General features: G+C 46.4%; 1 protein-coding gene across 3 annotated transcripts in view; it reads left to right on the top strand.

Annotated features, from left to right (window-relative positions):
• Nucleotides 1-23,106, top strand: part of tei (irregular chiasm C-roughest protein teiresias) — a 210,146-nt gene that overhangs the window by 184,907 nt on the left and 2,133 nt on the right. For all 3 annotated transcript variants that reach the window (XM_071696674.1, XM_071696675.1, XM_071696673.1), the window contains 8 exons: nt 6,300-6,574; nt 8,355-8,490; nt 14,532-14,704; nt 15,691-15,853; nt 18,575-18,697; nt 21,626-21,775; nt 22,123-22,260; nt 22,788-22,972. In XM_071696674.1, the coding sequence (XP_071552775.1) occupies nt 6,300-6,574; nt 8,355-8,490; nt 14,532-14,704; nt 15,691-15,853; nt 18,575-18,697; nt 21,626-21,775; nt 22,123-22,260; nt 22,788-22,972 (1,343 nt within the window). The remainder of the gene's footprint in view (nt 1-6,299; nt 6,575-8,354; nt 8,491-14,531; nt 14,705-15,690; nt 15,854-18,574; nt 18,698-21,625; nt 21,776-22,122; nt 22,261-22,787; nt 22,973-23,106) is intronic.

The following is a 23,106-nucleotide window of genomic DNA, read 5'->3' as shown; positions in this document are numbered from 1 at the left end:
TCCCAGACCTTCGTCAGGTAAACGTAATGTTCAGATCAACACAGTCCTTCACTCGTCACAGAAGTTACCTTTGATGTTTCCCCGAGAAAATATTTATCTAATGGTTGTCGCTGGGGACAGAAGAGCACTATTTACTTAACCCTCTTTACTTTCCAATTATTACGAAAACTAATTTAGAACTTAAGAGTTAGGATTCTGTCTAAACCAGAATTTTTTTTCTTGGAGTGATTAAATCCGAGAGTTGTGTGGTTTGTTAATCCAGCATTACGTCTTTGGGGGTGAACGTCAGTACGATTTCCCACAACAGTTCAGGATCCCGAGTTGTGGACGTGACGACATTATTTCGATAGTGGAACACTGAGTAGACGTAAGTGGTCGACCACTACCTGGGGATCGCATCGTGAGTCAGTCCATTCGTCTCTGATGTGACTGGTTCTTTAAAGAACATGTAACGCCAGAGCTGGTGTTCTAGACGGAACAGTTTGTTTTTCTTATTATTTTTTGAGAATTGGACAGATCTTAACTTCTCTGACAAACGGACGCGAAGAAGAGGGAAGGATATTCTATTCCTTCTCATGCATCGACCTTGGGATTGACAGAGGAACTTAATTTCAGTGGATCTGGATCCTTTTTTCCCCGGAAGAGATTTCCATGGATGTCGAAGCCATCTCCCTTGCGACGCTTCAGGCTGGCCTGGATCCTCTCTTCACTGCCTGGAAGGTTACGGGTTCGACTGAACCCAAGAAGAGAAGCGGCTCCACGTGAGGAGAAAAGGTTGTGTCTCTATTATAAACCAGTGCTTAGAAAAGGCGACGTACATAATAGAGGACGTAATACGGCTTTTCAATATTTCATGGAGTACAGAATCGACTGTAATTTCCTCAGTGTCTCCCCTGAATTTAGAAAACTGTTAGTGGAGAGAAGAGAAACGAAGGACGAGAAATTGGAAAGCATTGGTATGAAAAAGGCGAAGTGCAGTGCCTTTCCCCTTCGTGCAAGACCTTTCCATGAATAGAGACTTGTGCAACAGCTGTCCTGACTAATAGAGGAACGGCCCTCCCGCCTCAATGAAATTTTCAATAACCATTTACTCTATAAATTATAAATTACTCCATAACGAACTGCCATTATGCTATTACGTAGAGCTGCAGAGCGTATGCAAATGAAAGGCAGTTTTCACCTTTAAATATTCCAGGTTTATGTTTTATGTATGCTGCCTCTGTCGTGACATTTACTCCAGAGAAAAACTCTGGGGTAGGAATGTACGAAAAACATCTCTCCCCAGAAATCTCTGGGGAACGTATGATGACGTCTTTCCCCAGAAAACTTCCCCATTTACACAATTCATCTTTCTCAAGAAAAAGATTTTATATGATATATATATATATACTCAAATAAATCTACAGAATTTATGAGCCAGAGAAATAATGCAAGGGGGAAAAAAAGTAAGTCCAGTCCCCAAATATACTTTTATCCTATTACGAACGTATGATGATAGATCGGTACATTACCATCTCTATGTTGTGAGTCAGGTGACGGAGACTGATGCAGTGGTCAGCAGCATCGAACTCGTTGTGGTTGAGGGAGGTAATGTTTCGAGCGAGCGAGCGTCCGTTGTCTCGCTTTTCAACTCCCACGGTCGCTCCCCAGTGCACTTCCCTCCATAGGAAACTCGACAGTTTATGATCATTTTTGTTTTGTTTTTTTTCTTGTGGCGCTCTGAAGCTTACACTAATGATAATGATAATAATAATATAATGATAATAATAATAATAATAATAATAATAATGATAATAATAATGATAATAATGATAATAGTAATAACGATAATAATAATGATAATAATAATAATAATTATAATAATAATAATGATAATAATAATAATAATGTTAATAATAAGTGATAATGATAATGATAATGATTATAACAATGATAATAATCGCGTTCTCCTCGTGTGTGACATAGCTGCTGGCACGTCCATGCGAAACACAGACACTAAAGAAAGAGAGAGAGAGAAAAAAGAAACCCACTTTAACAGGATTATGAACCTTGCGACAGACTGCGCCGCTGGGGGGAGGGAATTCTGCCACACTGTGGAGGCTTTTTTCTCGTTATTTCGAGCTAACAAATACGTCGCTTCAAACGACACTGAACTGTGTCCTGTGTTCGAAGCGTTTCTGTTCGTTGTTGCGAATCAGTGTGGGAAAACAAACGTTCTTTATATATATATATATATATATATATATATATATATATATATATATATATATATATATATATGTATATATATATATATATATGTATGTATATATATATATTAGACTTGCAAGAAAGCATTTGAAATTGTCCTTCATAAGTCGAGCCGGATGGTCCCTCCCTCCTAGGAGGTAAACATAGCGTTTTATGTGCAGAAGGCGTTCCTTTAACTTTTCCTCGTTATTTTTCCGGGTTAGGGATTCCTCGCTCCGTCTCGCGAACGTCCAAGGCATTTTTTTTTTTCTCTCTCTTTCTCTTATTTTGTTTAGCCTGAGAAATGGTGCTTTGTCGAGTTACTTCAATAGCGTAGTACATGATTGCGAGATTATATATATATATATATATATATATATATATATATATATATATATATATATATATATATATATATATATATATATATATATATCTTTCTTCTTTCTTTCTTTTAAACTATCCGCCATTTCCCGCATTAGCGAGGTAGCGTTAAGAACAGAGGACTGGGCCTTTGTGGAATATCCTCACCTGGCCCCCCTCTGTTCCTTCTTTTGGAAAAAAAAAAAAAAAAAAAGAAAAAAAAAGAGAGGGGAGGATTTCCAGCCTCCTGCTCCCTCCCCTTTTAGTCGCCTTCTACGACACGCAGGGAATACGTGGGAAGTATTCTTCATCCCCTATCCCCAGGGATAATATATATATATATATATATATATATATATATATATATATATATATATATATATATATATATAAAGGATGAGAGATTTAGAGACGGATAGATGGATGGATATTTTCGCCAGCAGAGATATTGCCGACGCAATTACCCTTGGGTCGTATATCCTAATTAGTTCAGCCACAAAGCGGCCTTATGAACTCCGCTAAGAGCATCACTTTTAATATTCTCCATAATATTCGCATCGCCGATCAAACCCTGAATATTTTCTCATTTTTTCCCCCCACGTCTGCAAGTTTGTCGTTTACTTCGACCATTTTGAAATAAGGAGTGAGGAATCCATGATGCTATTTTGTTTTGTGTGTCTGATTACGTCACCCCCAGTTTGTGACGTTTATATTGATGAATTTTGATGACGAACAACGTAAGAGCAAGTTTCTTTTCTTGGTCGCCGTTGATCTGCGCAGCAGCCGTCGTGTTTGCTCTTATCCTGTGGGCGCGGGCGCGTCTGGTCGACACAGACGCAGACGTGATTTGGTCGTCCTGGCTGCGGACGTGCTTGGTCGCCCAGGATTGCGGTCGTGGTTGGTCGCCCAGGACTGCGGTCGTGCCTGGTCGCCCAGGATTGCGGTCGTGGTTGGTCGCCCTGGATGCGGTCGTGGTTGGTCGCCCAGGATTGCGGTCGTCTTCGCTGATTGAGAGCAGAGGAACCAAAATGTTGCCAGAATAAGGGAACGAAAAAAAAAAAAAAAACACGACGGAACTTTCCAGAGGAAAGGATTTAACAGGAGGATTCTGTCTTCAATTTCGTCTCTTGTTTACAAGACGGGGGGGAAGGTCCGGCTGGTTGAGGGAACTTTTACGAAGAGATTTATGTATGAATTAAAGGCAAGTGGATCATCCATAACGCGGGTTACTACGGCACACAGGAGGTTCGCCTTTTATAAGGCATCAGCACTCGTCCTTGACAACACGGGACATTTTCACAGCCTCCAAAAAAAGGTGTTACCATAGTTATGACATCATCATCTCGAAGACATAGTGGCTCGAAGCTTATGAGCTAGACGATGATTCAGAACGGTCTGGTAGTGTACGAATATCACCGTGTCTATATAGACCCCACGCCACATTATACCCTCTCAGACTGGAAGCATCGTCATGATCATAGATGTCCCGCAGTCTGGAAGGGGCTTACGGCGGGCCGCTGTCCTGTGCAGCCATGCCTGTACAGCACACAGCGGCTTAACTGCGAGAGGACCCAGCTTGGCCAACCTGCATGGCTGTCCTTCCTTTGCCAAAGGCTCCATTGGACAGCAAGGTCCTGGGGCGATGATAGTCACCCGATCCAGCACTTCAGCGTCACTCCTTGTAATTAAGCGAGACTGTCCCCCAGTCTGAGGCGGAGGATAAGGAATGGACCAGCGCCGCCTCCCTGCCAGAACTCACCAACTTAAAACCCGCTAAACTTGCAGAAGTTAAGCACCCGAGCCGACTTTACCACAAAACTTAACGCGCCTAAGATTTAGGCAAAGTTTTTTTGTGTGTGATGGTGGTGGTGGTTGCTGTGGTGGTGGTTGTGGTTGCTGTGGTGGTGGTTGTGGTTGCTGTGGTGGTGGTTGTGGTTGCTGTGGTGGTGGTGGTGGCTGTGGTGGTGGTGGTGGTTGCTGTGGTGGTGGTGGTGGTGGGGCTTCTCACCATCTGCGACAAGGAGCAACTCGGATCACTACGTAGGGATTACCGTCTCCTCCTCGCTAATACCCGAGACATTACACATTCATAGTCCTCATCCCTCGTAATGGAGGTGGCCGGAAAATCTCATCATATTCCCAACTGAGTAAATTGAGGTATAATGCTCTCCAGCGACGCGCTCGCAATCCTTAGGGCCCGGACGTGATGTGCCGATGGGATTTTCGCTGGTTCCAGGTCCACGGTGTGACCACCGCTGGCCGAGGGGCGGAGCGCTCCTGCTGGCGCTGTGTATCGAACTGGCCGCGTCACCTACGTCGTTTAGGACGTACTGTCAGACGCCAACGCTCTCGTGTGCGATGATGGTACTACTACTACTACTACTACTACTACTACTACTGCTGCCGCTACTCCTACTGCTGCTGCGTCCTCTCCTGCAGCGTCGGACGGGTCACCGAGCCAGGAGGGCCTCTCCCTTGGTGTGTGACGGTAACGCCGCTGTCGCACCGACGCCTACGTTGTTTATGCCCCAGCAGCTCTTAGTCTTAAGCTAGAGTAGCAACACCACTCCGTCCCTCCCCATACCAGACCCCCAGTAGCACCTCCTCCCTATGTATTCCCAGTGGCAACCTCCTGTAGCTCCTCTCCCTGCCCCAGTAGCAGCCTCGTCCGACGCGGCCACACCCATCATCCCGAAGTACAACATGTTGCCAGAACATACCGACCCCACCACCGTTCTGGTAACGCTTATTGACCAGATGGCGTCCTAGCTACGTCCCTTCCTTGTCTATCGACTGACTAACGTTATATTGCTCCTTCTTGTATCTCCCCTGATGATGTGATTATTACACGAAAGTGCACGTGGGAAGTTAAAGTGTCAAATTTTCCTGTGTGTGTGTGTGTGTGTGTGTGTGTGTGTGATGTTGACTGTGCACTTGTAAACCGTTTTAGATCCCTGTGTGCATGTAAACCTATTAAGTTCCTTGTGTACATGTAAACTGCGAGCTGATACAATTATAATGGCTACAGAAAGAAAAAAACGAAATATGTATAGAATTTTCTCTTTCATGTTATAATCAATTTGAGTATTTTTTTGAGTTACTTATGGTACTGTCCTCTCAGCTCATCCAGTTCTCATATATTCCCTCCGTGGTGCGGTGGTTAGCTTCGCAACCCACGGGTCTCTCTCTCTCTCTCTCACCTGGGTTCGAGTCCCGGATGTGGGAGGTGGCTCAGAGATATGGTAAAGTGTTCGATTTCAAAGGAAAGGTATCTACCTACAACTCTGGGTGTGATGATGACACGCCTTTGTGTTAATCACAGAAACATTACATGTCTCATGATGTCGCATGTTTTAAGATCTGATTGATCATAATTAGGATCGCCTCCAAATTATTGAGCTCAAAACAGTCGTTAGATTCGGTTAAACAAGAAGAGGCATAGAGATGCGAGGGGGAGCACCTCGCTAATTATGTAATGATGAGAGAGAGAGAGAGAGAGAGTTTTGTTATCCTTTTTTCTACTGACTTTAAGGGCAATGCTTTATTATTTTAAGGGATGTCAAGGGCAGACCACCTCTCTCTCTCTCTCTCTCTCTCTCTCTCTCTCTCTCTCTCTCTCTCTCTCTCTCTCTCTCTCTCTCTCTCTCTCTCTCTCACCTGTGGTACATGTCTGTTCTCTCTCACTCTCCCCCTCTTCCCCACACCAGACTTGCGGTACCACCGCCACAGTGGTCGTAGGGACATCAGTGAGCCCCAGGGCGTGGGCGTGGGCGTGGGTGTGGGCGTGGGCTCGAACACCACCGAGAACCCCGGCGACCTGCTGTTCGAGGACGAGGGCGACGCCAGCCTGGGTCTGGAGGAGGTGCTGGTGGTGCGAGGGCAAGAGGTGGTGCTCGAGTGTGAGGTGCCGGACCACGCCAAGCCCCTCCCGGGCGATGACAGCGTCGAGGGCGAGGTCCGCTGGTTCCACGACAACGCCCAGGTCAGTGGCGCCGCTACCACGACACAGGTCAGTCCCTCTGTCTGCAGTGCCTCGACGACACAACCAGGTCATGCTATAGCGGCTACCCAGGTCATGTTATAGTGGCTATCCAGGTCATGTTATAACGGCTACCCAGGTCATGTTATAACGACTACCCAGGTCTTGCTAAAACGACACCCAGGTCATGCTACAACACCCAGGTCTTCCTAAAACGACAACCAGGTCATACTACGACACCCAAGTCTTCCTAAAACGACACCCAGGTCATACTACGACACCCAGGGACAGGGAGAGAAAGCATCCTTCCCACGTATTCCTTGCGAGTCGTAGAAGGCGACTAAAAGGGGAGGGAGCAGGTGGCTAGTGGGAATCCTCCCCTCTTGTTTTACTATTCCCAAAGAGGGAACAGACAAGGGAGCCAAATGAGGATTTTTTTTCCACGTCTTAGGAGGCTAAGTCACCTATTCGTGACGCTACCTCGCTAGCGCGGGAAATGGCAAACCTCCTGTCGAGGTCTGTTCTTGAATAAAAAAGTGACACACACACATGGGGGTACACAGGACACAGGTGAGGTTATAAAAGTTACAGCCACCGCGTGGATGTATGTGGGTCACATTCTCCCCCCCCCCCCTAACTCGTCCTCAGTTGCAACAGTTCCTGAAGATGTTCCTGTAATTTACACACACACACACACACACACACACACACACATACACAAGAATAAGACGTGTACACTTGCTTGACGTTCCTAATCACACCATGTCAATTTGTACAACGAGTGTGTGTGTGTGTGTGTGTGTGTGTGTCCGCTCATCTCATTTTGCCGCAGGAGACGCGAACCCCCGTAAACCATGTGGATACCCCCCTGTCGCCTCCTCTCAGCTCCTCCCACCAAGCCAGGAGTGATTGCCTCTCAGGAGAAACGCTGACACCGACCTGACGCACACCTAGGGCACACATGGGTCCCCTCCCTCCCTCCACGCTTCGATCCTTCTGACGCCTTCATATTTAAGGGAGGGAGGAGGGGAGGAGGTTATTTCATAAGACACCGATAGGAATGGAAGGAGAGAATCTGAGACCGTTTTCCTCAGATAAAATTGTTTTTTCCTTTTTTTTCTGTCTTCAGATGCACGATTTTCGCTCCTACGATTTTTTTCTTCTTTTTTGACTTGCACGAGACAGTGAGAGGAATTCGTATGTCCCCTGATTCTGTGTTTCCTTCATATTGCCTCAGGTGCGGTGTATATATATATATATATATATATATATATATATATATATATATATATATATATATATATATATTGCTGGGTATATGACCTGTATTTTACAGGTACTGTGTGTGGTGTGACCTAAGGCGTACGTATTGACCTTTTTTTTTTGGACCTGAAGCGACCTATCTTGACCTGTGACAACGCTTAATCCGTGTAGTAACGAGGGCTGACCTATAATGACCAGTTTTGCAGATAGTGATTGACAGAGGGTAATATAACATGTAATGACCTACGTGGACCTGTAAGTGACTCTCTTGGTCTGTTCACAGGAATTGGGCTTTAGTGACCTGTTTTGACCTCTAACACAGCCTTTTTTGACCTTTATCAACAGGTGTTGACCTGTAATGTCCTGCCTTACAGGTCCTGTGTGACCTGTGATGACGTGTTGGATCATATAGTGACCTTTATCAACCTGTTATACGACTTAGGTCGACTTTCAAATGATTATTTTGGTTGGCTCACCTGGGCAGGAGGAGGATGATGACCTGTCCTGACCCGTGTTTCAGGTGCTGGGTGACCTGCGAGTCGGGATCATGTGGACGGGTCGGCTGGTCATGTCACACGCTGTGTCGGCCGACTCCGGCGTCTGGTGGTGTCATCGTTCGGGCCGACCAGGACCTCGGAGGAGGCTTCTCGTCACAAGTAAGTCTTTAAAAGCTTCGAACCACTAGGTTTCGAACCACTAGACCTCGAACCAGTAGCCCTCGAACATAGCCTTCGAGCCATTATGCTTCGAACTTAGGAGGCTTCGAACTATTAGGCCTCGAACCATAGGTTTTGAATCATTATGCTTCGAATCATAGGCTTCAGACAGCTAGGCCTCGAACCACTGCCGCCTGTGTCCGTCTGTCTGATGGGTTTCAAGTGTCTTTTTAATAGACTGTCTATTTGGTAATCTACACCCTTTTTTTGTGTGTATACCTCGGGCTGTCCGTCTGTAAGTGTCTGTATGTCTGTCTGTCTGTCTGTCTGATTGTCTGTGTTTCTGTTTCACAGTCGTTGATGGTCTAGTGTGTCCTTTCAGATCGCGTTTTGCTGTCTGTATGTCGAACTGTCGTAACATATTCTCTCTCTCTCTCTCTCTCTCTCTCTCTCTCTCTCTCTCTCTCTCTCTCTCTCTCTCTCTCTCCGTTTTCTTTGTAAGCTAGATAAAACAAAACCATACGGTTAGCGCAGGGAGGGAGTAAAAATGCTCCCGACCTGACCTAATCCCCAGGTAAAAGCTGTTAGCAAAGCCCCCCCAACCTCATTTCAAAGCTTTAGCTCGCGTGCTTATCTTGGCTTGCAACACCCCCTCCCTCTCCCCCCTTTCCCCTCCTGAGCACGACGGTACGACCTTTGAACACGACGGAAGACCCTTGAGCACGACAGTACGACCCCCGTGGGGTTTGACGGTGTGACCTTCAACTCTGACCCTTTAGGATCAAGGCCATAGGCGAGGCCACCACTTTCAAAGGGTCGCATACATTCGTGCTCAAGGCTTGTATGTTCGTGCTCCAGGGTCGTATATTCGTGCTCAAGGGCCGTGTATTCGTGCTCAAGGATCGTATGTTCGTGCTCCAGGGTCGTGCCAAAGGGCTGTATATTCTTGTTCAAGGACCTTATATTCGCGCTCAAGGATCGTATATTCGTGCTCAAGGGATCGTATTTTCGTTCCCATGGGTTTTAGCTTCGTGCTTAGGAAGGTTAATCCCATTGGATAACTACTCGTAGTAACTGATGGTCATTGGATCCCATATCCCTGATGCTTTTTTTTTTATATTACATATTGATGTGAGACTATTTGTCTCGCCTCGTCTGAACGCATTTCTGTTGCAGGTTTTGACATCGTCACGTGAATAATAAAGAAATATACGTCGTACATTCATTAATAAAAAGAGATCAAACACCTTTTGCAATTTAGGTTCATCGAATCACTTGTATTTTACAAAGGAAGCTGCAGTTTTTTTTTATTTTTTTTTTCTTGTCAATAGATAACGTAAGAATGATTTTCATAAATTAATTGGCTTTGTAAAATGCGTCTCTCGCTTCCAGGAGTCGGGAGACTTGAAAGATTTCATCTAGACTGGTTCTCATTGCAAGAACGACTTAAAACTGTGGTGTTATAATGACAGCTAACGACTTAAAACTGTGGTGTTATAATGACAGCTAACGACTTAAAACTGTGGTGTTATAATGACAGCTAACGACTTAAAACTGTGGTGTTATAATGACAGCTAACGACTTAAAACTGTGGTGTTATAATGACAGCTAACGACTTAAAACTGTGGTGTTATAATGACAGCTAACGACTTAAAACTGTGGTGTTATAATGACAGCTAACGACTTAAAACTGTGGTGTTATAATGACAGCTAACGACTTAAAACTGTGGTGTTATAATGACAGCTAACGACTTAAAACTGTGGTGTTATGATTACAACTAACGGCTTTATAGCGGATAGGATTAAATCCTGCGGAAATTGAACCGTGCCATAACTAGATCCCTTGTCTCATAGCTGCACCGTCACTTGGTTATAGAGGTGTATATATACACATTCCTCGTCCATGACAGGTTTAAGATCTCTCAGTATTGTGAGCCGGGAATATGATTAAAACTGATTACAGCGCGCGATTGCCAATGGACAGTGAATACAGATGGGTCCACGGCAATAGCAGTGATGGCTGAGAGAGAGAGAGAGAGAGAGAGAGAGAGAGAGAGATACGAGTTTGTATATAGGTTTGTTGCAGGACCCCGATTCTATATGTCACGTACATTGCATGATCGTAAGAATTTACTGTTTCAATTTACAGATCCATAAGTCACTTTCTGTATAAACGTGTGTGTGTGTGTGTTTGTGTGTATTTTCTCTCTGTAATTGTGTGTAATGTTCCTGAAATTTGATAACCTGTTATTATGTTATCATTTGTGTGTTACAAGATCATAACATGTGTTTCATCCCTTGGTTGTCGCTGAATAATAAATGAGAGGTTTTCTAACAAGACTCCGGACTGCTAGCTCATTTGATCATTATATTCTTTCATGGTATCATAAATTATTACATTCTCCATGTTTCGTATGTTTTTTTTCTTTACTTCGAGAGACAAAAAATAATCGGAATTATTTCTCGCTCTAGCTCTCGTGTCTGTGTGTACATTGTAGACATGAATCTTGGTATGATTTCTGTGTAAATAAGTTGGTTCTTTACACTCTCTCTCTCTCTCTCTCTCTCTCTCTCTCTCTCTCTCTCTCTCTCTCTCTCTCTCTCTCATTCTCTTTTTCTTTATTTGAGAAAATAATCTCGTAGACAAAGCTTAGTAGAGCCAGGCCTGGCGTTTCCCTCTGTTTACATCATGTAGTATTAATCCTCGCCGCCAGAGGGACGGGGGAACCACGAGCCTAAACTTCCTGTCACTTCTATTATTCATAAGGTGTTTGTCTCGCCAGGCAGTCGTTGGACGACGTTAGCAAACGTTTTCTTTTTTCTTGAGTGAACTGAATGTCTCTGCTTATCCCTCTTATTATCTTTTAAGGCTTTTACAGCTGTGTTTGTTGTTTTGGGGGGTCGTCTGATATTCTTATGACCTGTTTCGTGGTGTTTTGATTAGAGTTGCTGTCTTTATCCTCTTCGGGACGACGGTACGACCCTTGTGCACGTCGGTACGACCCTTGTGCACGGCGGTACGACCCTTGTGCACGGCGGCAAGACCTTTTGCACCTGAACTTTTAAGGGTCGTTGCAAATACTAAACCATCGTAACCATGGATGGTAACCGTCGTGCTCAAGGGTCGTACCGTCGTGCTCAAGGGTCGAACCGTCGTGCTCAAGGGTCGTACCGTCGTGCTTAAGGGTCGCACCGTCGTGCTCAGAAGTCGTAAAGTCGTGCTCAAGAGCTTAGAATCATACTACAGTAAGGTTATCGTGCTGTTTCATAATTTACAAGAAAATGTCCATTTGACAATGATCAATTGACTGGTGGACCCAAATTATATCCTGGATGTATACAATTCTACGGGAAATACGCTTCTTATCTCCCCTTTTACACTTGCATAGTTTCTTATCTTTCTTATCTTCATTAGTATGACGCAAAGGATGATAACACCACATATACAAAAATCCGGTAATGAGAATGTATTCATAATTTATCACAAATGGTTTAGCGTGAAAGTTGATATTAATACTTAACACGGTTTTAAAAGTTAAATTCCATTCAGATTTTTTTTCTTCTACCAAAAGTAACACAAACTAGAGATTTTACAGAGATATTGAGTCGTCAAGATGACAACTTCAAAGCTTTTTAGAAATTTAATTTGATCTGAAAACTTAATGAATTCGGTAGAGGCTGTCTATATCGTGAGCGTATTTCTTCTGATCTGTCGCCCCTGCGTAGATTTTACTCCTTTGTTTTGGCGTTAACGCTTGACGGTGCGTTAATGGGGGGGGGGGGGGGGGGTCGATGTCTGACCTGCCGATCGTTGAACCTTGGCGCCACCGATACATAGGGATTGCCTTAATTATTCACGGTGGAGAGTGGCGTGGCACCGACCTCCACACACACACACACACACACACACCCACACACCTCCCTCCCTCCCTCCCTCATGTTGCACAGTGCCACCACCCATGTTGAGTGGGTGGGAGGGGAGTCGTCTCTCTCTCTCTCTCTCTCTCTCTCTCTCTCTCTCTCTCTCTCTCTCTCTCTCTCTCGAGGAGGGGTAGTGACGATGGCGGTGCAGCTGTGAGCCAACGGTACAGTCAGTACCTGTTGGATTTTTCCCCTCCTTGGGTCCCAGGTTGGCCCATCCTCTTGTGGGAGGTTAGTGGCGCATTCAGTCCACACACACACACACACACACACACACACACACACACACACACACACACACAATACTCGACAACACGTAATTCACACGACTCATGTTCTAAGCTCTGTATATATATATATATATATATATATATATATATATATATATATATATATATATATATATATATATATATATTCTCCCCAGTGGTGAGAGTAGGAAGGTGCCCAGGGAAAGTGGACGATAGATAGATAAGAAGATAAGAAGTCGCTATTACAAATAGGCAAGGAGCATGTTCCACACAGTCGGTTCGTGCGCGAGTAGACCGTAAAAGAGGAAAGTTACGTGGTATTAAGAGGTCATTATCGTCTCAGTTTGCAAGTTCGCGCCCTGACCTATGACCCGGGCCAAGTTGAGAGCAGAAAGTGTGAAGTTTGGCTGTCAGCGTGCCACTCCGCCCTGCAGGTGGTCATTGAAAAATGACAAGTTTATTTGACAAGTTGGTCACTCCCTCGGGTCACGCTGGGTGGTTCTTGACGTAGGGCTGGGTGTGTGTGTGGAACCTGTCGATGGATCAATAATGATGGTCCGTGGTGACCTGTCGTGACCTGTGATGGTTTGTAAGTGTTTTCCCGTGACCCGTAATGATCGATAGTGACCTCTGATAGTCATCAGTGATTTGAGGTGATCTGCAATGGTCAGGAGTGACCTGTTGCGATCTTCAGTGACTTGCATTGACCTCGCTGACGTTTTGGAAAACCACCAAGGGTTTTTAATAGCTTGTTAAAGAGGTCGTTCGTGGCCAGTAACGACTTCAAACGACTTTAAACGACCTCTGGTGGCTTTCGTGATCTTTAGTGACTCCTTGTGAGAAAGCTGACCTCTAGTGATTATTGATGGAGTTGAGTGACCTAGAGTGAGGTCAAGTGAGGGGTCTGACCTCTGGTGACCCTTAATGGAGTATAATGGCATCGTGAAGACTTTGGTGACCAATGATGGTAACTATTAATGACCTGTCATTAATGGTAATGACCTCTTATGGACACTAATAATAATTGGTAACATCTAAAAAGCTGTAAAGTTCAAGAAAAGTATTCGTAGGTTTTTATAAGTGAAGAATGGTGGCCTTTGATGACATATGGTGACCTGTGGTTTAACCTCTGGTGATGACGAGTGACCTCAGATGACCATATTGACCCCTGCTTACGTGTGGTGACCTGCCTTTGGTCCTGATAAAGTTTGAGGCTGTACAGTGCAGAATGAAGGCAGAGGCAAAGGAATGTCTCAGGAGGAGGAAACTACAATGCACTCCCACTTGAATTGGAAACTGTATCTTGGTGTTGTCTGTAACCACTTGGTCACGACTATACGACCCTTGAGCACGACGGCACGACTCGTGAATACGGCAGTACGACCTTCGAAGCACGACGGTACGACTCTACTACCCATTAAAACTCGGGAATATGATCCTTGAGGATGATGATTTAGTCCACAAGTGTCGGGTCAGAGGTTAGACAGTGATACCCAAGGGTCGTAGCGCCGTGCTCTAGGGTCGTACAGCCGTGCTCTAGGGTCGTCCCGCCGTGCTCTAGGGTCGTCCAGCCGTGCTCTAGGGTCGTCCCGCCGTGCTCTAGGGTCGTCCCGCCGTGCTCTAGGGTCGTACAGCCGTGCTCTAGGGTCGTCCCGCCGTGCTCTAGGGTCATACAGCCGTGCTCTAGGGTAGTGCCGCTGTGGTCAAGGCTCAGGTACAGTCCAGGTTGGTAGGTCCTGGCCGACCTTCACTGCTGTATAACTCATCCTCCTTCCTTCCCCTCCTCCTCCTCCTCTTTCCGGTTGTCATTAATCACCTGTTAATTACTAGTGGCCGCAGTCAGGCATTAACCATCCCCCTTCCTTCCAGTCCCTCCAGAGCGGCCGTACCTGATGTACGGAGGGGCGCAGTTGGCGGTGGGCGCAAGACTCACCACGCGGGAGGGAAACGCCATCACCCTCCACTGTGTGGTGGAGGGAGGGAACCCGGCTCCCTCCATCACCTGGCTCCTAGCCGCTGAGGATGTCACTCTCTCCAGCCAGGTAGGTTTCCCTCCTCCTCCTCCTCCTCCTCCTCTCCTATCCCAAAAGGTGAGTCCATTCCATTCCCATCCTTTTTAACAACATTGGAACAGCTTTCCTAGTTATGATCCATTCCATAGTCTGAGATTTCCCCGTCACACGTCCCTCTCACCTTCCATCTCGAGCACAAACACCTGTCGCGTCTCCTGGGCAGCACTCGCTGCTGTCGCGTCTCCAATGTGAAGCTAAACAAACTTTAAAGCAAATATTTCTTCTTTCTCTTCTCTCTCATCCACATCAGAATCCCAGGTGAAGTAGGTTAGTTTTATGATTCTTTTTTTTTGTTTAATGTTTCAACTGATTCATCACGACTGGACGACCATTTCTGAGTACGACGGTACGACGACGACCATTGGGTTATGGTGGTCTTTGGGTCTTTGTCCTGACCCTGAGGGTCAGAGGGCCTGAAGCCATGTCATCATGCTGAAGGGCCTGAAATTCGTACTCAGGAGTCGTACCGTCGTGCTCAAGGGAAGCCAAACGTTGTATACGAAGGTCGGAGCGACGTGTTCAGGTGCTCTGGGCTGTGTTTCTCGTAATCAACATTAAAAAATAAATGAATTACTTTGATTGAAAAAAATAACTCGGTTACTTAGTTACCTTAATAGGATTCGGAGCATCTCAACCACATTGAGAATTACCTTCATTTTGCAAGTCACTGACACAACGAAAAATTACATTCAGTCGAGAACACACACACACACACACACACACACACGCAAGCGACGACTCCAAAGTAAGGGAGATTAAAGCTTAATAAGCTGTGGGTCCGTCAGCTTTACTGTGAACGTTCTGACAACATTTTGTAATTGTTAAGAGGACCTGTTCTCACGCTGGACACAGCTGTACCTGTTGCCCTTCTCACAGGCAGGAATAAGTGGATGTCTCTTTTGTGTGTGTGTGTGTGCATTTATCATTATCTTGACCCCGTCTCTTCTGGACTGCAGGTGCGGACGGAGTGGCGGGAAGGCGAAGGGGTATTCTACAGCCTTAGCAACCTTACGGTGACCCGGGTGGGCAAGGATCAACACAACGCCACAGTAGCATGTGTGGTGAGGCACCCGGCCCTACCCGTCCCCATACCGGTCCCCCTCAGGCTTAATATTGAGTGTAAGTAGCGCGCGCATCTGTGTGTGTGTGTTTGTGTGTGTGTGTGTGTGTGTCTGTGTGTGTGCGTGTGTGTCTGTGTCTGTCTGTCTGTCTGGGATTAATATTTATGTGTTGTAGGGAGAGAGCTTTACACTTATGTTGCCCCGTCTCTCAGCCTTGTATATATGTACCATGTCTTTACTCCTATGTATGTATATACGTGTATTTTTACCTATATCTTCATATAGGGAAAGATTCAGTTCCAGAAATATATAGGAGGCGAGTTCTACTTCCGTGAGTCTCTTCCCGTCTCTTATAGCTGCACTGTTGTCATATAGCCTCTGGGATCTCCCAAATAGATTTGAATCTTTCTCATAAGGTTCTCGTGACCCTGTTCTTCCTTTCCAACTCAGTTCTTTGAAGTAGCCTTCCTCTGCTCCCATCTCTGCCTTCATTTACTATTGTTATCATTCGTAGTAGCAGTAAATTAATCTGTTTCGTATGTGGGTGTGTCTATGTAATGTGTGTGTGTGTGTGTGTGTGTGTGTGTGTGTGTGTTTGCCTGTGTGTTTTTGTGCCTGTTTCTTTGTTTACTGGTATACTTGATATGTATTATGGTGTTCTCTGTACAGTGGTATTGTTGTATGTATTCCGATGTACTTTACACTTCCCCTGTGAACACAGAGTGTTACTACCAGTCATTAATCTACATTGTGTAAATTGCTGGGGACATCCATTCCTGTGAGTATATACATTAAATGTAGATACTATGCCCGTACTGGCTGGTAGTTAGGTACAGACCAGCGCCCTCAAGATGAACCTGGAAATAACCTGCGAAGCTTGAGATCTCACGGAAGCGTCCGGGTCGAGATATCAAGACAACGTGTAGCTGCAGGGGGCGATGAGGACACGTTGTCATGACGTAAGGAGGATTTAATGATTCCCCGTCGTGTACGTGACCCGTAAGTTGCTTAACTTTAGCCCTCTGCTGATGAGATGGAGAGGGATGGGAGAGAGAGAGAGGGGAGGAGGGAAGGGTGAGGGAGCGACGGTCTTGATCATTATGTTTCATAAGACTTTAACAAATGAGGGAGGAAGGGTTGTGGGGGTTCAGGCAAGGTGAGACCTGTTTTCTCGAGGTGCTGGTGTGCTACAACAGCCAGTAAAGGGAGACCGTCATCTGTTTTGATGTTCCGTGTGGGTAAGCGAACCCTCCCCCCAGACTCGCGTCTCGCCTGGCGTGTTGACTTCAGAGACGACCCCCTCCTCTGGTCTCCACACACACGCCCCGCCACCCCACGCCTTTCACCCCCAAGGATCGCGTTGCTTGCCACAATAAGTGCTTTTAATTGACACAAGAAGTGCTTTAATTGAGCGGCGTCAAGACGGAGCGACGTATACGATGACAAAAGAAGACTTAAGAATTGGAAGGGACCTGAGGAGCGGCCCGTGGTGGTGTGTCGGGTCCTCTGTTTGTGTCGCCGTCGCGAACGCCAGAGAGAGAGAGGGAGAATGGTTTACTTGTAAACTCAAGAGAACCATTTGGTAACCCTGATGTGAAGTATCTGTCTGTTTCTCATCATTGTTCTGGCACACACACACACACACACACACACACACACACACCGTCCACGAAGCTGGGAAAGGTGGTGTCCTTTGTTGCGGACACTTTTTTATTTAGGTGCGTTGAAGCCAGACTCTCCTCCACCCACACTGTGAGCACCTCTTCTACCACACCCACACACTCTCCACTCCTACCACACCCACACACTCTCCACTCAGCGTAGAACGCCTGCTGAGACCAGGACCCTCACCCTCCCCTCAGCAGCCTCAGCAGTCCTAGCCACACTTCCCTCAGCGTTCTGAGAAGTCTCTTTTGTCTATAGTAACATCAACAATTTTTACGCCATCGATTTTTATTTTTTAATAAATATTCAATTTCCCCATTTTTAAAAGATTTTTAATTCTCATTCTCGTTTTCTTTTTCTCCATCGTTACATTTTTATATAGAATCAGGTCTCACTTCAAGAATTTGGATCGTGTACCTGATGTAGTTTCCGCTCCTACCCTCTGGCAGTTTTCTACGCCCTTATTTAGCGTCTTTCTTTCAAAGTCGGTGTCGCAAAATACGGCATGGGGTGGGGGAGGGGAGAGTTTTATGGCAACATCCGGCACCTAGGCAGAATTTGATCGCTTTCATCCTCTCCCCCAGAGAAAAAATTACCCTCCCTCTATAACCCCCCCCCCCCATTTCCTCCCTCTCCCCCAGAAAAAAATAGCTATTCAGCCTCCCTCTATAACCCCCCCAGCTATAAAATCCTGGGCGGTCTTTACAGATTCAGTGGCATTTCATAAAAAGAAAAGTGAAAAAAAATGATGAAATTTGGCAAGTGTGTGTGTGTGTGTGTGTGTTTGTGTGTGTGTGTGTGTATGTGTGTGTGTGTCTGTGTGTGTGTATGTGTGTGTTTGTGTGTGTGTGTGTGTGTGTGTGTGTGTGTGTGTGTGTGTGTGTGTGTGTGTGTGTGTGTAAAAAGATCTACAGGTCACTAACCCATTTTTATGGTCAGATGTTATCAGACACGCTCTCTCTCTCTCTCTCTCTCTCTCTCTCTCTCTCTCTCTCTCTCTCTCTCTCTCTCTCTCTCTCTCTCTCTCTCAGCCACAACCACCGTGGTCAGCCAGGTTGTTGGGAGGCGGCGGGCGGGTGGAGGGCAGTGGTCAACCCGTCCCTCCTCTTTCCAGATTCCCCAGATTTCCGGTTACGACGGTGGCCAGCCTGGGGGTCCCCGGTGAGGGAGGGCAGCAGCGTCTCGCTCTTGTGCCACGTCGACGCCAATCCTCCTTCGAACCCCACCTGGGTCAAAGGTCAGTCTCGAGCCTGTCGCCACTGGAAAGGGGTCAGACAGGACTGAATTGAGTGTCAGGTCAGATCTCGCACGAGTGTTGAGTTGACTCAGAGAGAGAAGAGAGAGAGAGAGAGAGAGAGAGAGAGAGAGAGAGAGAGAGAGAGAGAGAGAGAGAGATGCCGTAAATGAGATTGCTAGAACTTGTAAATATGATATGCATTTACGTCAGTAACTTTTGATTTTAGTGCAGGGTCGATACCAGCTGACGCCCTTCGTGAGTTAGGTATAATATTGCCATTCTTCGAGGGATGGCGGCTTCTCCACCGATAAATAATACCATTAAATTAGTTATTATCTGCGGTTGTGGTAGATAGATCTTCGTTTCGACTGTAGGTGGTGGTAATTCCTGTGTGGTATGTGTGGTGGAATACAGGATTGGCTTTATGATGAACATGTAATTGAGGAGAAGCTGTGTGTTGGTGAATGTTACTTTGGTTGTATGGGTTTCGCTCTTGAGGCTAAAGGTGTGACCTTGGGGTCTGGGTTTTAGGTGTGACCTTGGGGTCTGGGCTTTAGGTGTGACCTTTGGGGTCTGGGTTCTAGATGTGACCTTAGGGTCTGGGCTTTAGGTGTGACCTTTGGGGTCTGGGTTTTAGGTGTGACCTTGGGGTCTGGGTTCTACAGTGTGACCCTGGGGTCTGGGTTTTGTTCACAGTCACTGATCCGTGTTGAGCTGGAATCCTGGAATCCTGGAATCAGAAGTGATTGCTCAGGATGCGATTCCGAGTGCAAGGTCCGAGTGTACATCGCAAATCAGTTGTGAGGAGGTGATCCTGAGTGAAAGCGTAGATGTGAACGGTGTAAGTACATGTCAAAGGTCGGTGTTGAGGATGTCACACGCGTATGGAATTGATTCCAGACCAGATATCAGTGTCCTGGTTTTTTTGTTTTTTGTTTTCTTGTGACATGCGAACTGGTTGAATCGACTTTACAGAGGAGGAGGAGGAGGAGGAGTTTATGCAGTGATGGAGAGCCCTATAGATATCTGTTCTGATGTTCAAAAAAAAAAAGAAAAGAATTTCTAAACTCCAGCTGAGAGTTGGGATGGCTGGTGTCGCCCGGGAAGAGCTACATGTGTATTATGATATTGACAAACGTAGCACATGTTTACCATCAAGTGACTCGTTGAGGGAACTTCAGACTTTCACTTGTTCGTTCCAGGATGGCCACAGTGTGTCCAGGCTGCTCCCATTATGTGACCCACTACCCAGTCAGAAAAAAAAAAAAAAGAATCGTCGATTTTGAGCATTGCTAGGAATTATGATTTTAGAGTGAGTGATGGAGGCTACTACGTAAGCATACGATGAAAAAATAAAAGTGATAGAATGGTTAGCATACTTGCATAGATATCCATGAGAATATAGTGCTTGTGTGTGTGTGTGTGTGTGTGTGTGTGTCTACCAAGGAACGCGGAATGGTTTTCCACGGACTACCTTACGCTGAGTTACTTGGTTCATGTAGATGCAAATTCTCTACAGTCTTCCTAACTCTTTATCAATCGTCTGTCGGACGCGCTGGAAGGAAAATCAATTTTTTTTTTCTCTTTTTCGATCCGTGACGTATGATGGACTTGCTCTGCTTTCCAGTGAATTTCAAGAATCCAGGTCCCGCACGTCGGAATACATGTTTTGCTGGAATATCGCTGACTGGAACGACTTTTCTTCTCCTTCTGGATAAAGTCGATTAAAGTAGCGTGAACTGAGTCACTGATTATGAGGGTCACTGGCGAAGTTTTGGTGGTCCTGGATCAAAAGGCTATTACTAAAGGCCTCACACTGGATCAAAGGCCTTTTACCCAAGGTGTGATCGTGGGTCAGAGGCCTTCAGGCCTCACACTGGATCAAAGGCCTTTTACTCAAGGTGTGATCCTGGGTCAGAGGCCGGTGTTGAGGGTGTGTACCTCGGTCAAAGGCCCAATTAGGATTACGGGTAAGTGCCATAAGCGAGGCATTATGCTAAGTTCACCCAGGGGAGGAGCGAGCGGCAGGGGCTGAGCCTGGAGCTGCCGCTGAATATTCCATCATAGAGATGATGGCCCCGGCTCCTCCTCCTCCTCCTCCTCCTCCTGCTGCTCCCTCCGCCCCCTTGACTCGCCTCGGATCAAAGGATGGGATGGGGGGAGGGGGGGTATAAACCGGCACCTCCTGAAGGAGGAGCTCTGCCTTGGCGATGTAGTGCATCACCTCCTGTGGTCGTGTGGTGTATGGTGCATACTGAGTGGCTTCATTGTGTGGTGTGGTCGAGTGGTGTATGGGCATACTGAGTGGGTTCTATTGTGTGGTGTGATGCGGTTCTGTGGCGTTTATATGGTATACAGAGTGGTTCCTTCCATGGCGTGGTGTGGTTGTGTGGCGTAGATGATACACGGACTGGTTCCTTGTTATGGTGTGGTTGTTTGGTGTGTGTGTGTGTGTGTGTAGCATAGAGAGTAGCTCCTTGCATGGTGCGGTTGTGTGGGAATGTGGTGTATGTATGCTGGGTCGACGTGGCCAGCCATAGTGGAAGTGTTGTGACCATAATATTCATAACATTGTTCCCACTGGTGTTGTATAATCTTGTAGCATAAGTAAACCTATGTGACCCCATAACCCCATGAATTAATATGACCCTCAGGACCTCGTATCAGACTCATGGCACACTAGTCTGACCCCCAAGTGTGACTTCTTCAATCTGCCGTCTCTCCTTAACCCTATTATGACCCCTCGTGACCTGGCATGACATCCCAGGACCTGGTGATAGTTTTATACTTAGTGTAACACCAGGTCAAGCTGTGTCAGACACAGAGAACATGGCATGATGACCTGGTACGATCCCGGTAACCTGTTGCTGCCCCTGGGAAGACCTAGCGTGACCTTGCACTGCTCTCATGACTCCTTGTGACCGGCAGAGACGGAGAGCGGCTCGACGGAGGTGGCGTCGTCCGGAGGGTGGGTCAACCTGACGCAGGTCACCACTGAGGATCGTGGATGGTATAAGTGCGCGACCTCCCACGCCTTTGGTCACTTTGCCTCGCATTCCGTCTTCATTAACGTCCTCAGTAAGTGGCGCGAAGCTTTTGGTTAAGTGATTACCACGACACTTTCTCCATGTTCTGAGTAGTTACCACGACACTTTCTTCATGTTCTAAGTAATTGCCACTTTGTTCGTGATCTAAGTAAGTGCCACGACTGTTCATGTTTACTGGTAAGTGGCACATTGTTTTGTTCATGTTCTTATGCTGTTATTTATGTCTCATGATTTGTTCTATAGCTCTGTTCTCGGCAGACACACAAACATATACACACTAGACGATATGAGGGTCTTTTCTACACGTTCACATATTATCCACTGCACTAGGAATGCTGTGTGTAAACACCTTGTTTAATCGTGGATCATTATGTCCAGGTGAGGGGCGGGCTGCGGGGGTCGCTTCCTACACCCCGCAGCTCCTTCGCAAGACGACCATCTCGGACAGCAGCCGCTTCCACTGTGTGGCCCACAACACCTCGCTCGAGTACCCTGACGCAGACCGTGCCGCGCAAGGTGGGTTCTTCCGCATGTCTTGCTTTTGGGTCCTCTTCTGTTTAGTAGCAGAATGTTGTTAGCTATTTGGGAGGAGGGAGGTTGTATGGGTCGTTACTGCAGTCGTACAAATATCCATAGATGGTTTTTAGCAATTAGGGGGTAAATGCATTGTTGTAGCAGTAGTACAGATATTCGTAGAGGGTTGTTAGCCACTACGGGGTAGATGTGTAGATGCTGCAGTTGTACCGATATTCGTAGAAGGTTCTTCGTTATTAGGGGGTAAATGTATGGTTACAGCAGTAGTTCAGATCTCGTAGAAGGTTGTTAGCTATTAGTGGGTAAGTTTTTATAGTTACAGCAGTTGTACAGATACAGTAATAACATAAATACAGTAACATGACCATTAAGTTCCCCTGAGGGTCGTGTTTCTGGCTCCTCCTCCGTGAGGTTCTTGGGTAGATACCCTGGGTAGATGTAGAGTTACAGTAGTAACACAGGTACAGCACCATTGGGCTACAGGTGGCACAATATGACGACCGTTACAGGTACGCCCGTGCTGGTGGAAGCTGTCAACTCGACGGTGCTGTCAATGGGCGGCCGGACGACGGCGCTAGCCGCCCACGTGTGCGGCCACCCGCCACCCACTTCCGTCACCTGGCTGCTGCCGGCGCACCTCCCGCCCCTCAGGCCGGGCCTCACCAGCGAGAGGTTCCACGCCCACAACCTCACGGTAAGGGAGAGAAGGTGGTGGTGGCGCTCCTCACCAACAGCTCCTTCCGTTCGATACGTCGTCAATAATGAAAATCTCTTGACTCACAAGAACGGGTAAGTCCTTTGGTTCTGGTATTAACACCGTCTGTCTCT

The sequence above is a fragment of the Panulirus ornatus genome, chromosome 59, assembly GCF_036320965.1.
Source record: "Panulirus ornatus isolate Po-2019 chromosome 59, ASM3632096v1, whole genome shotgun sequence".
Classification (NCBI taxonomy): Eukaryota; Metazoa; Arthropoda; class Malacostraca; order Decapoda; family Palinuridae; genus Panulirus; species Panulirus ornatus.
This window is presented reverse-complemented; position numbering and strand designations above follow the sequence as displayed.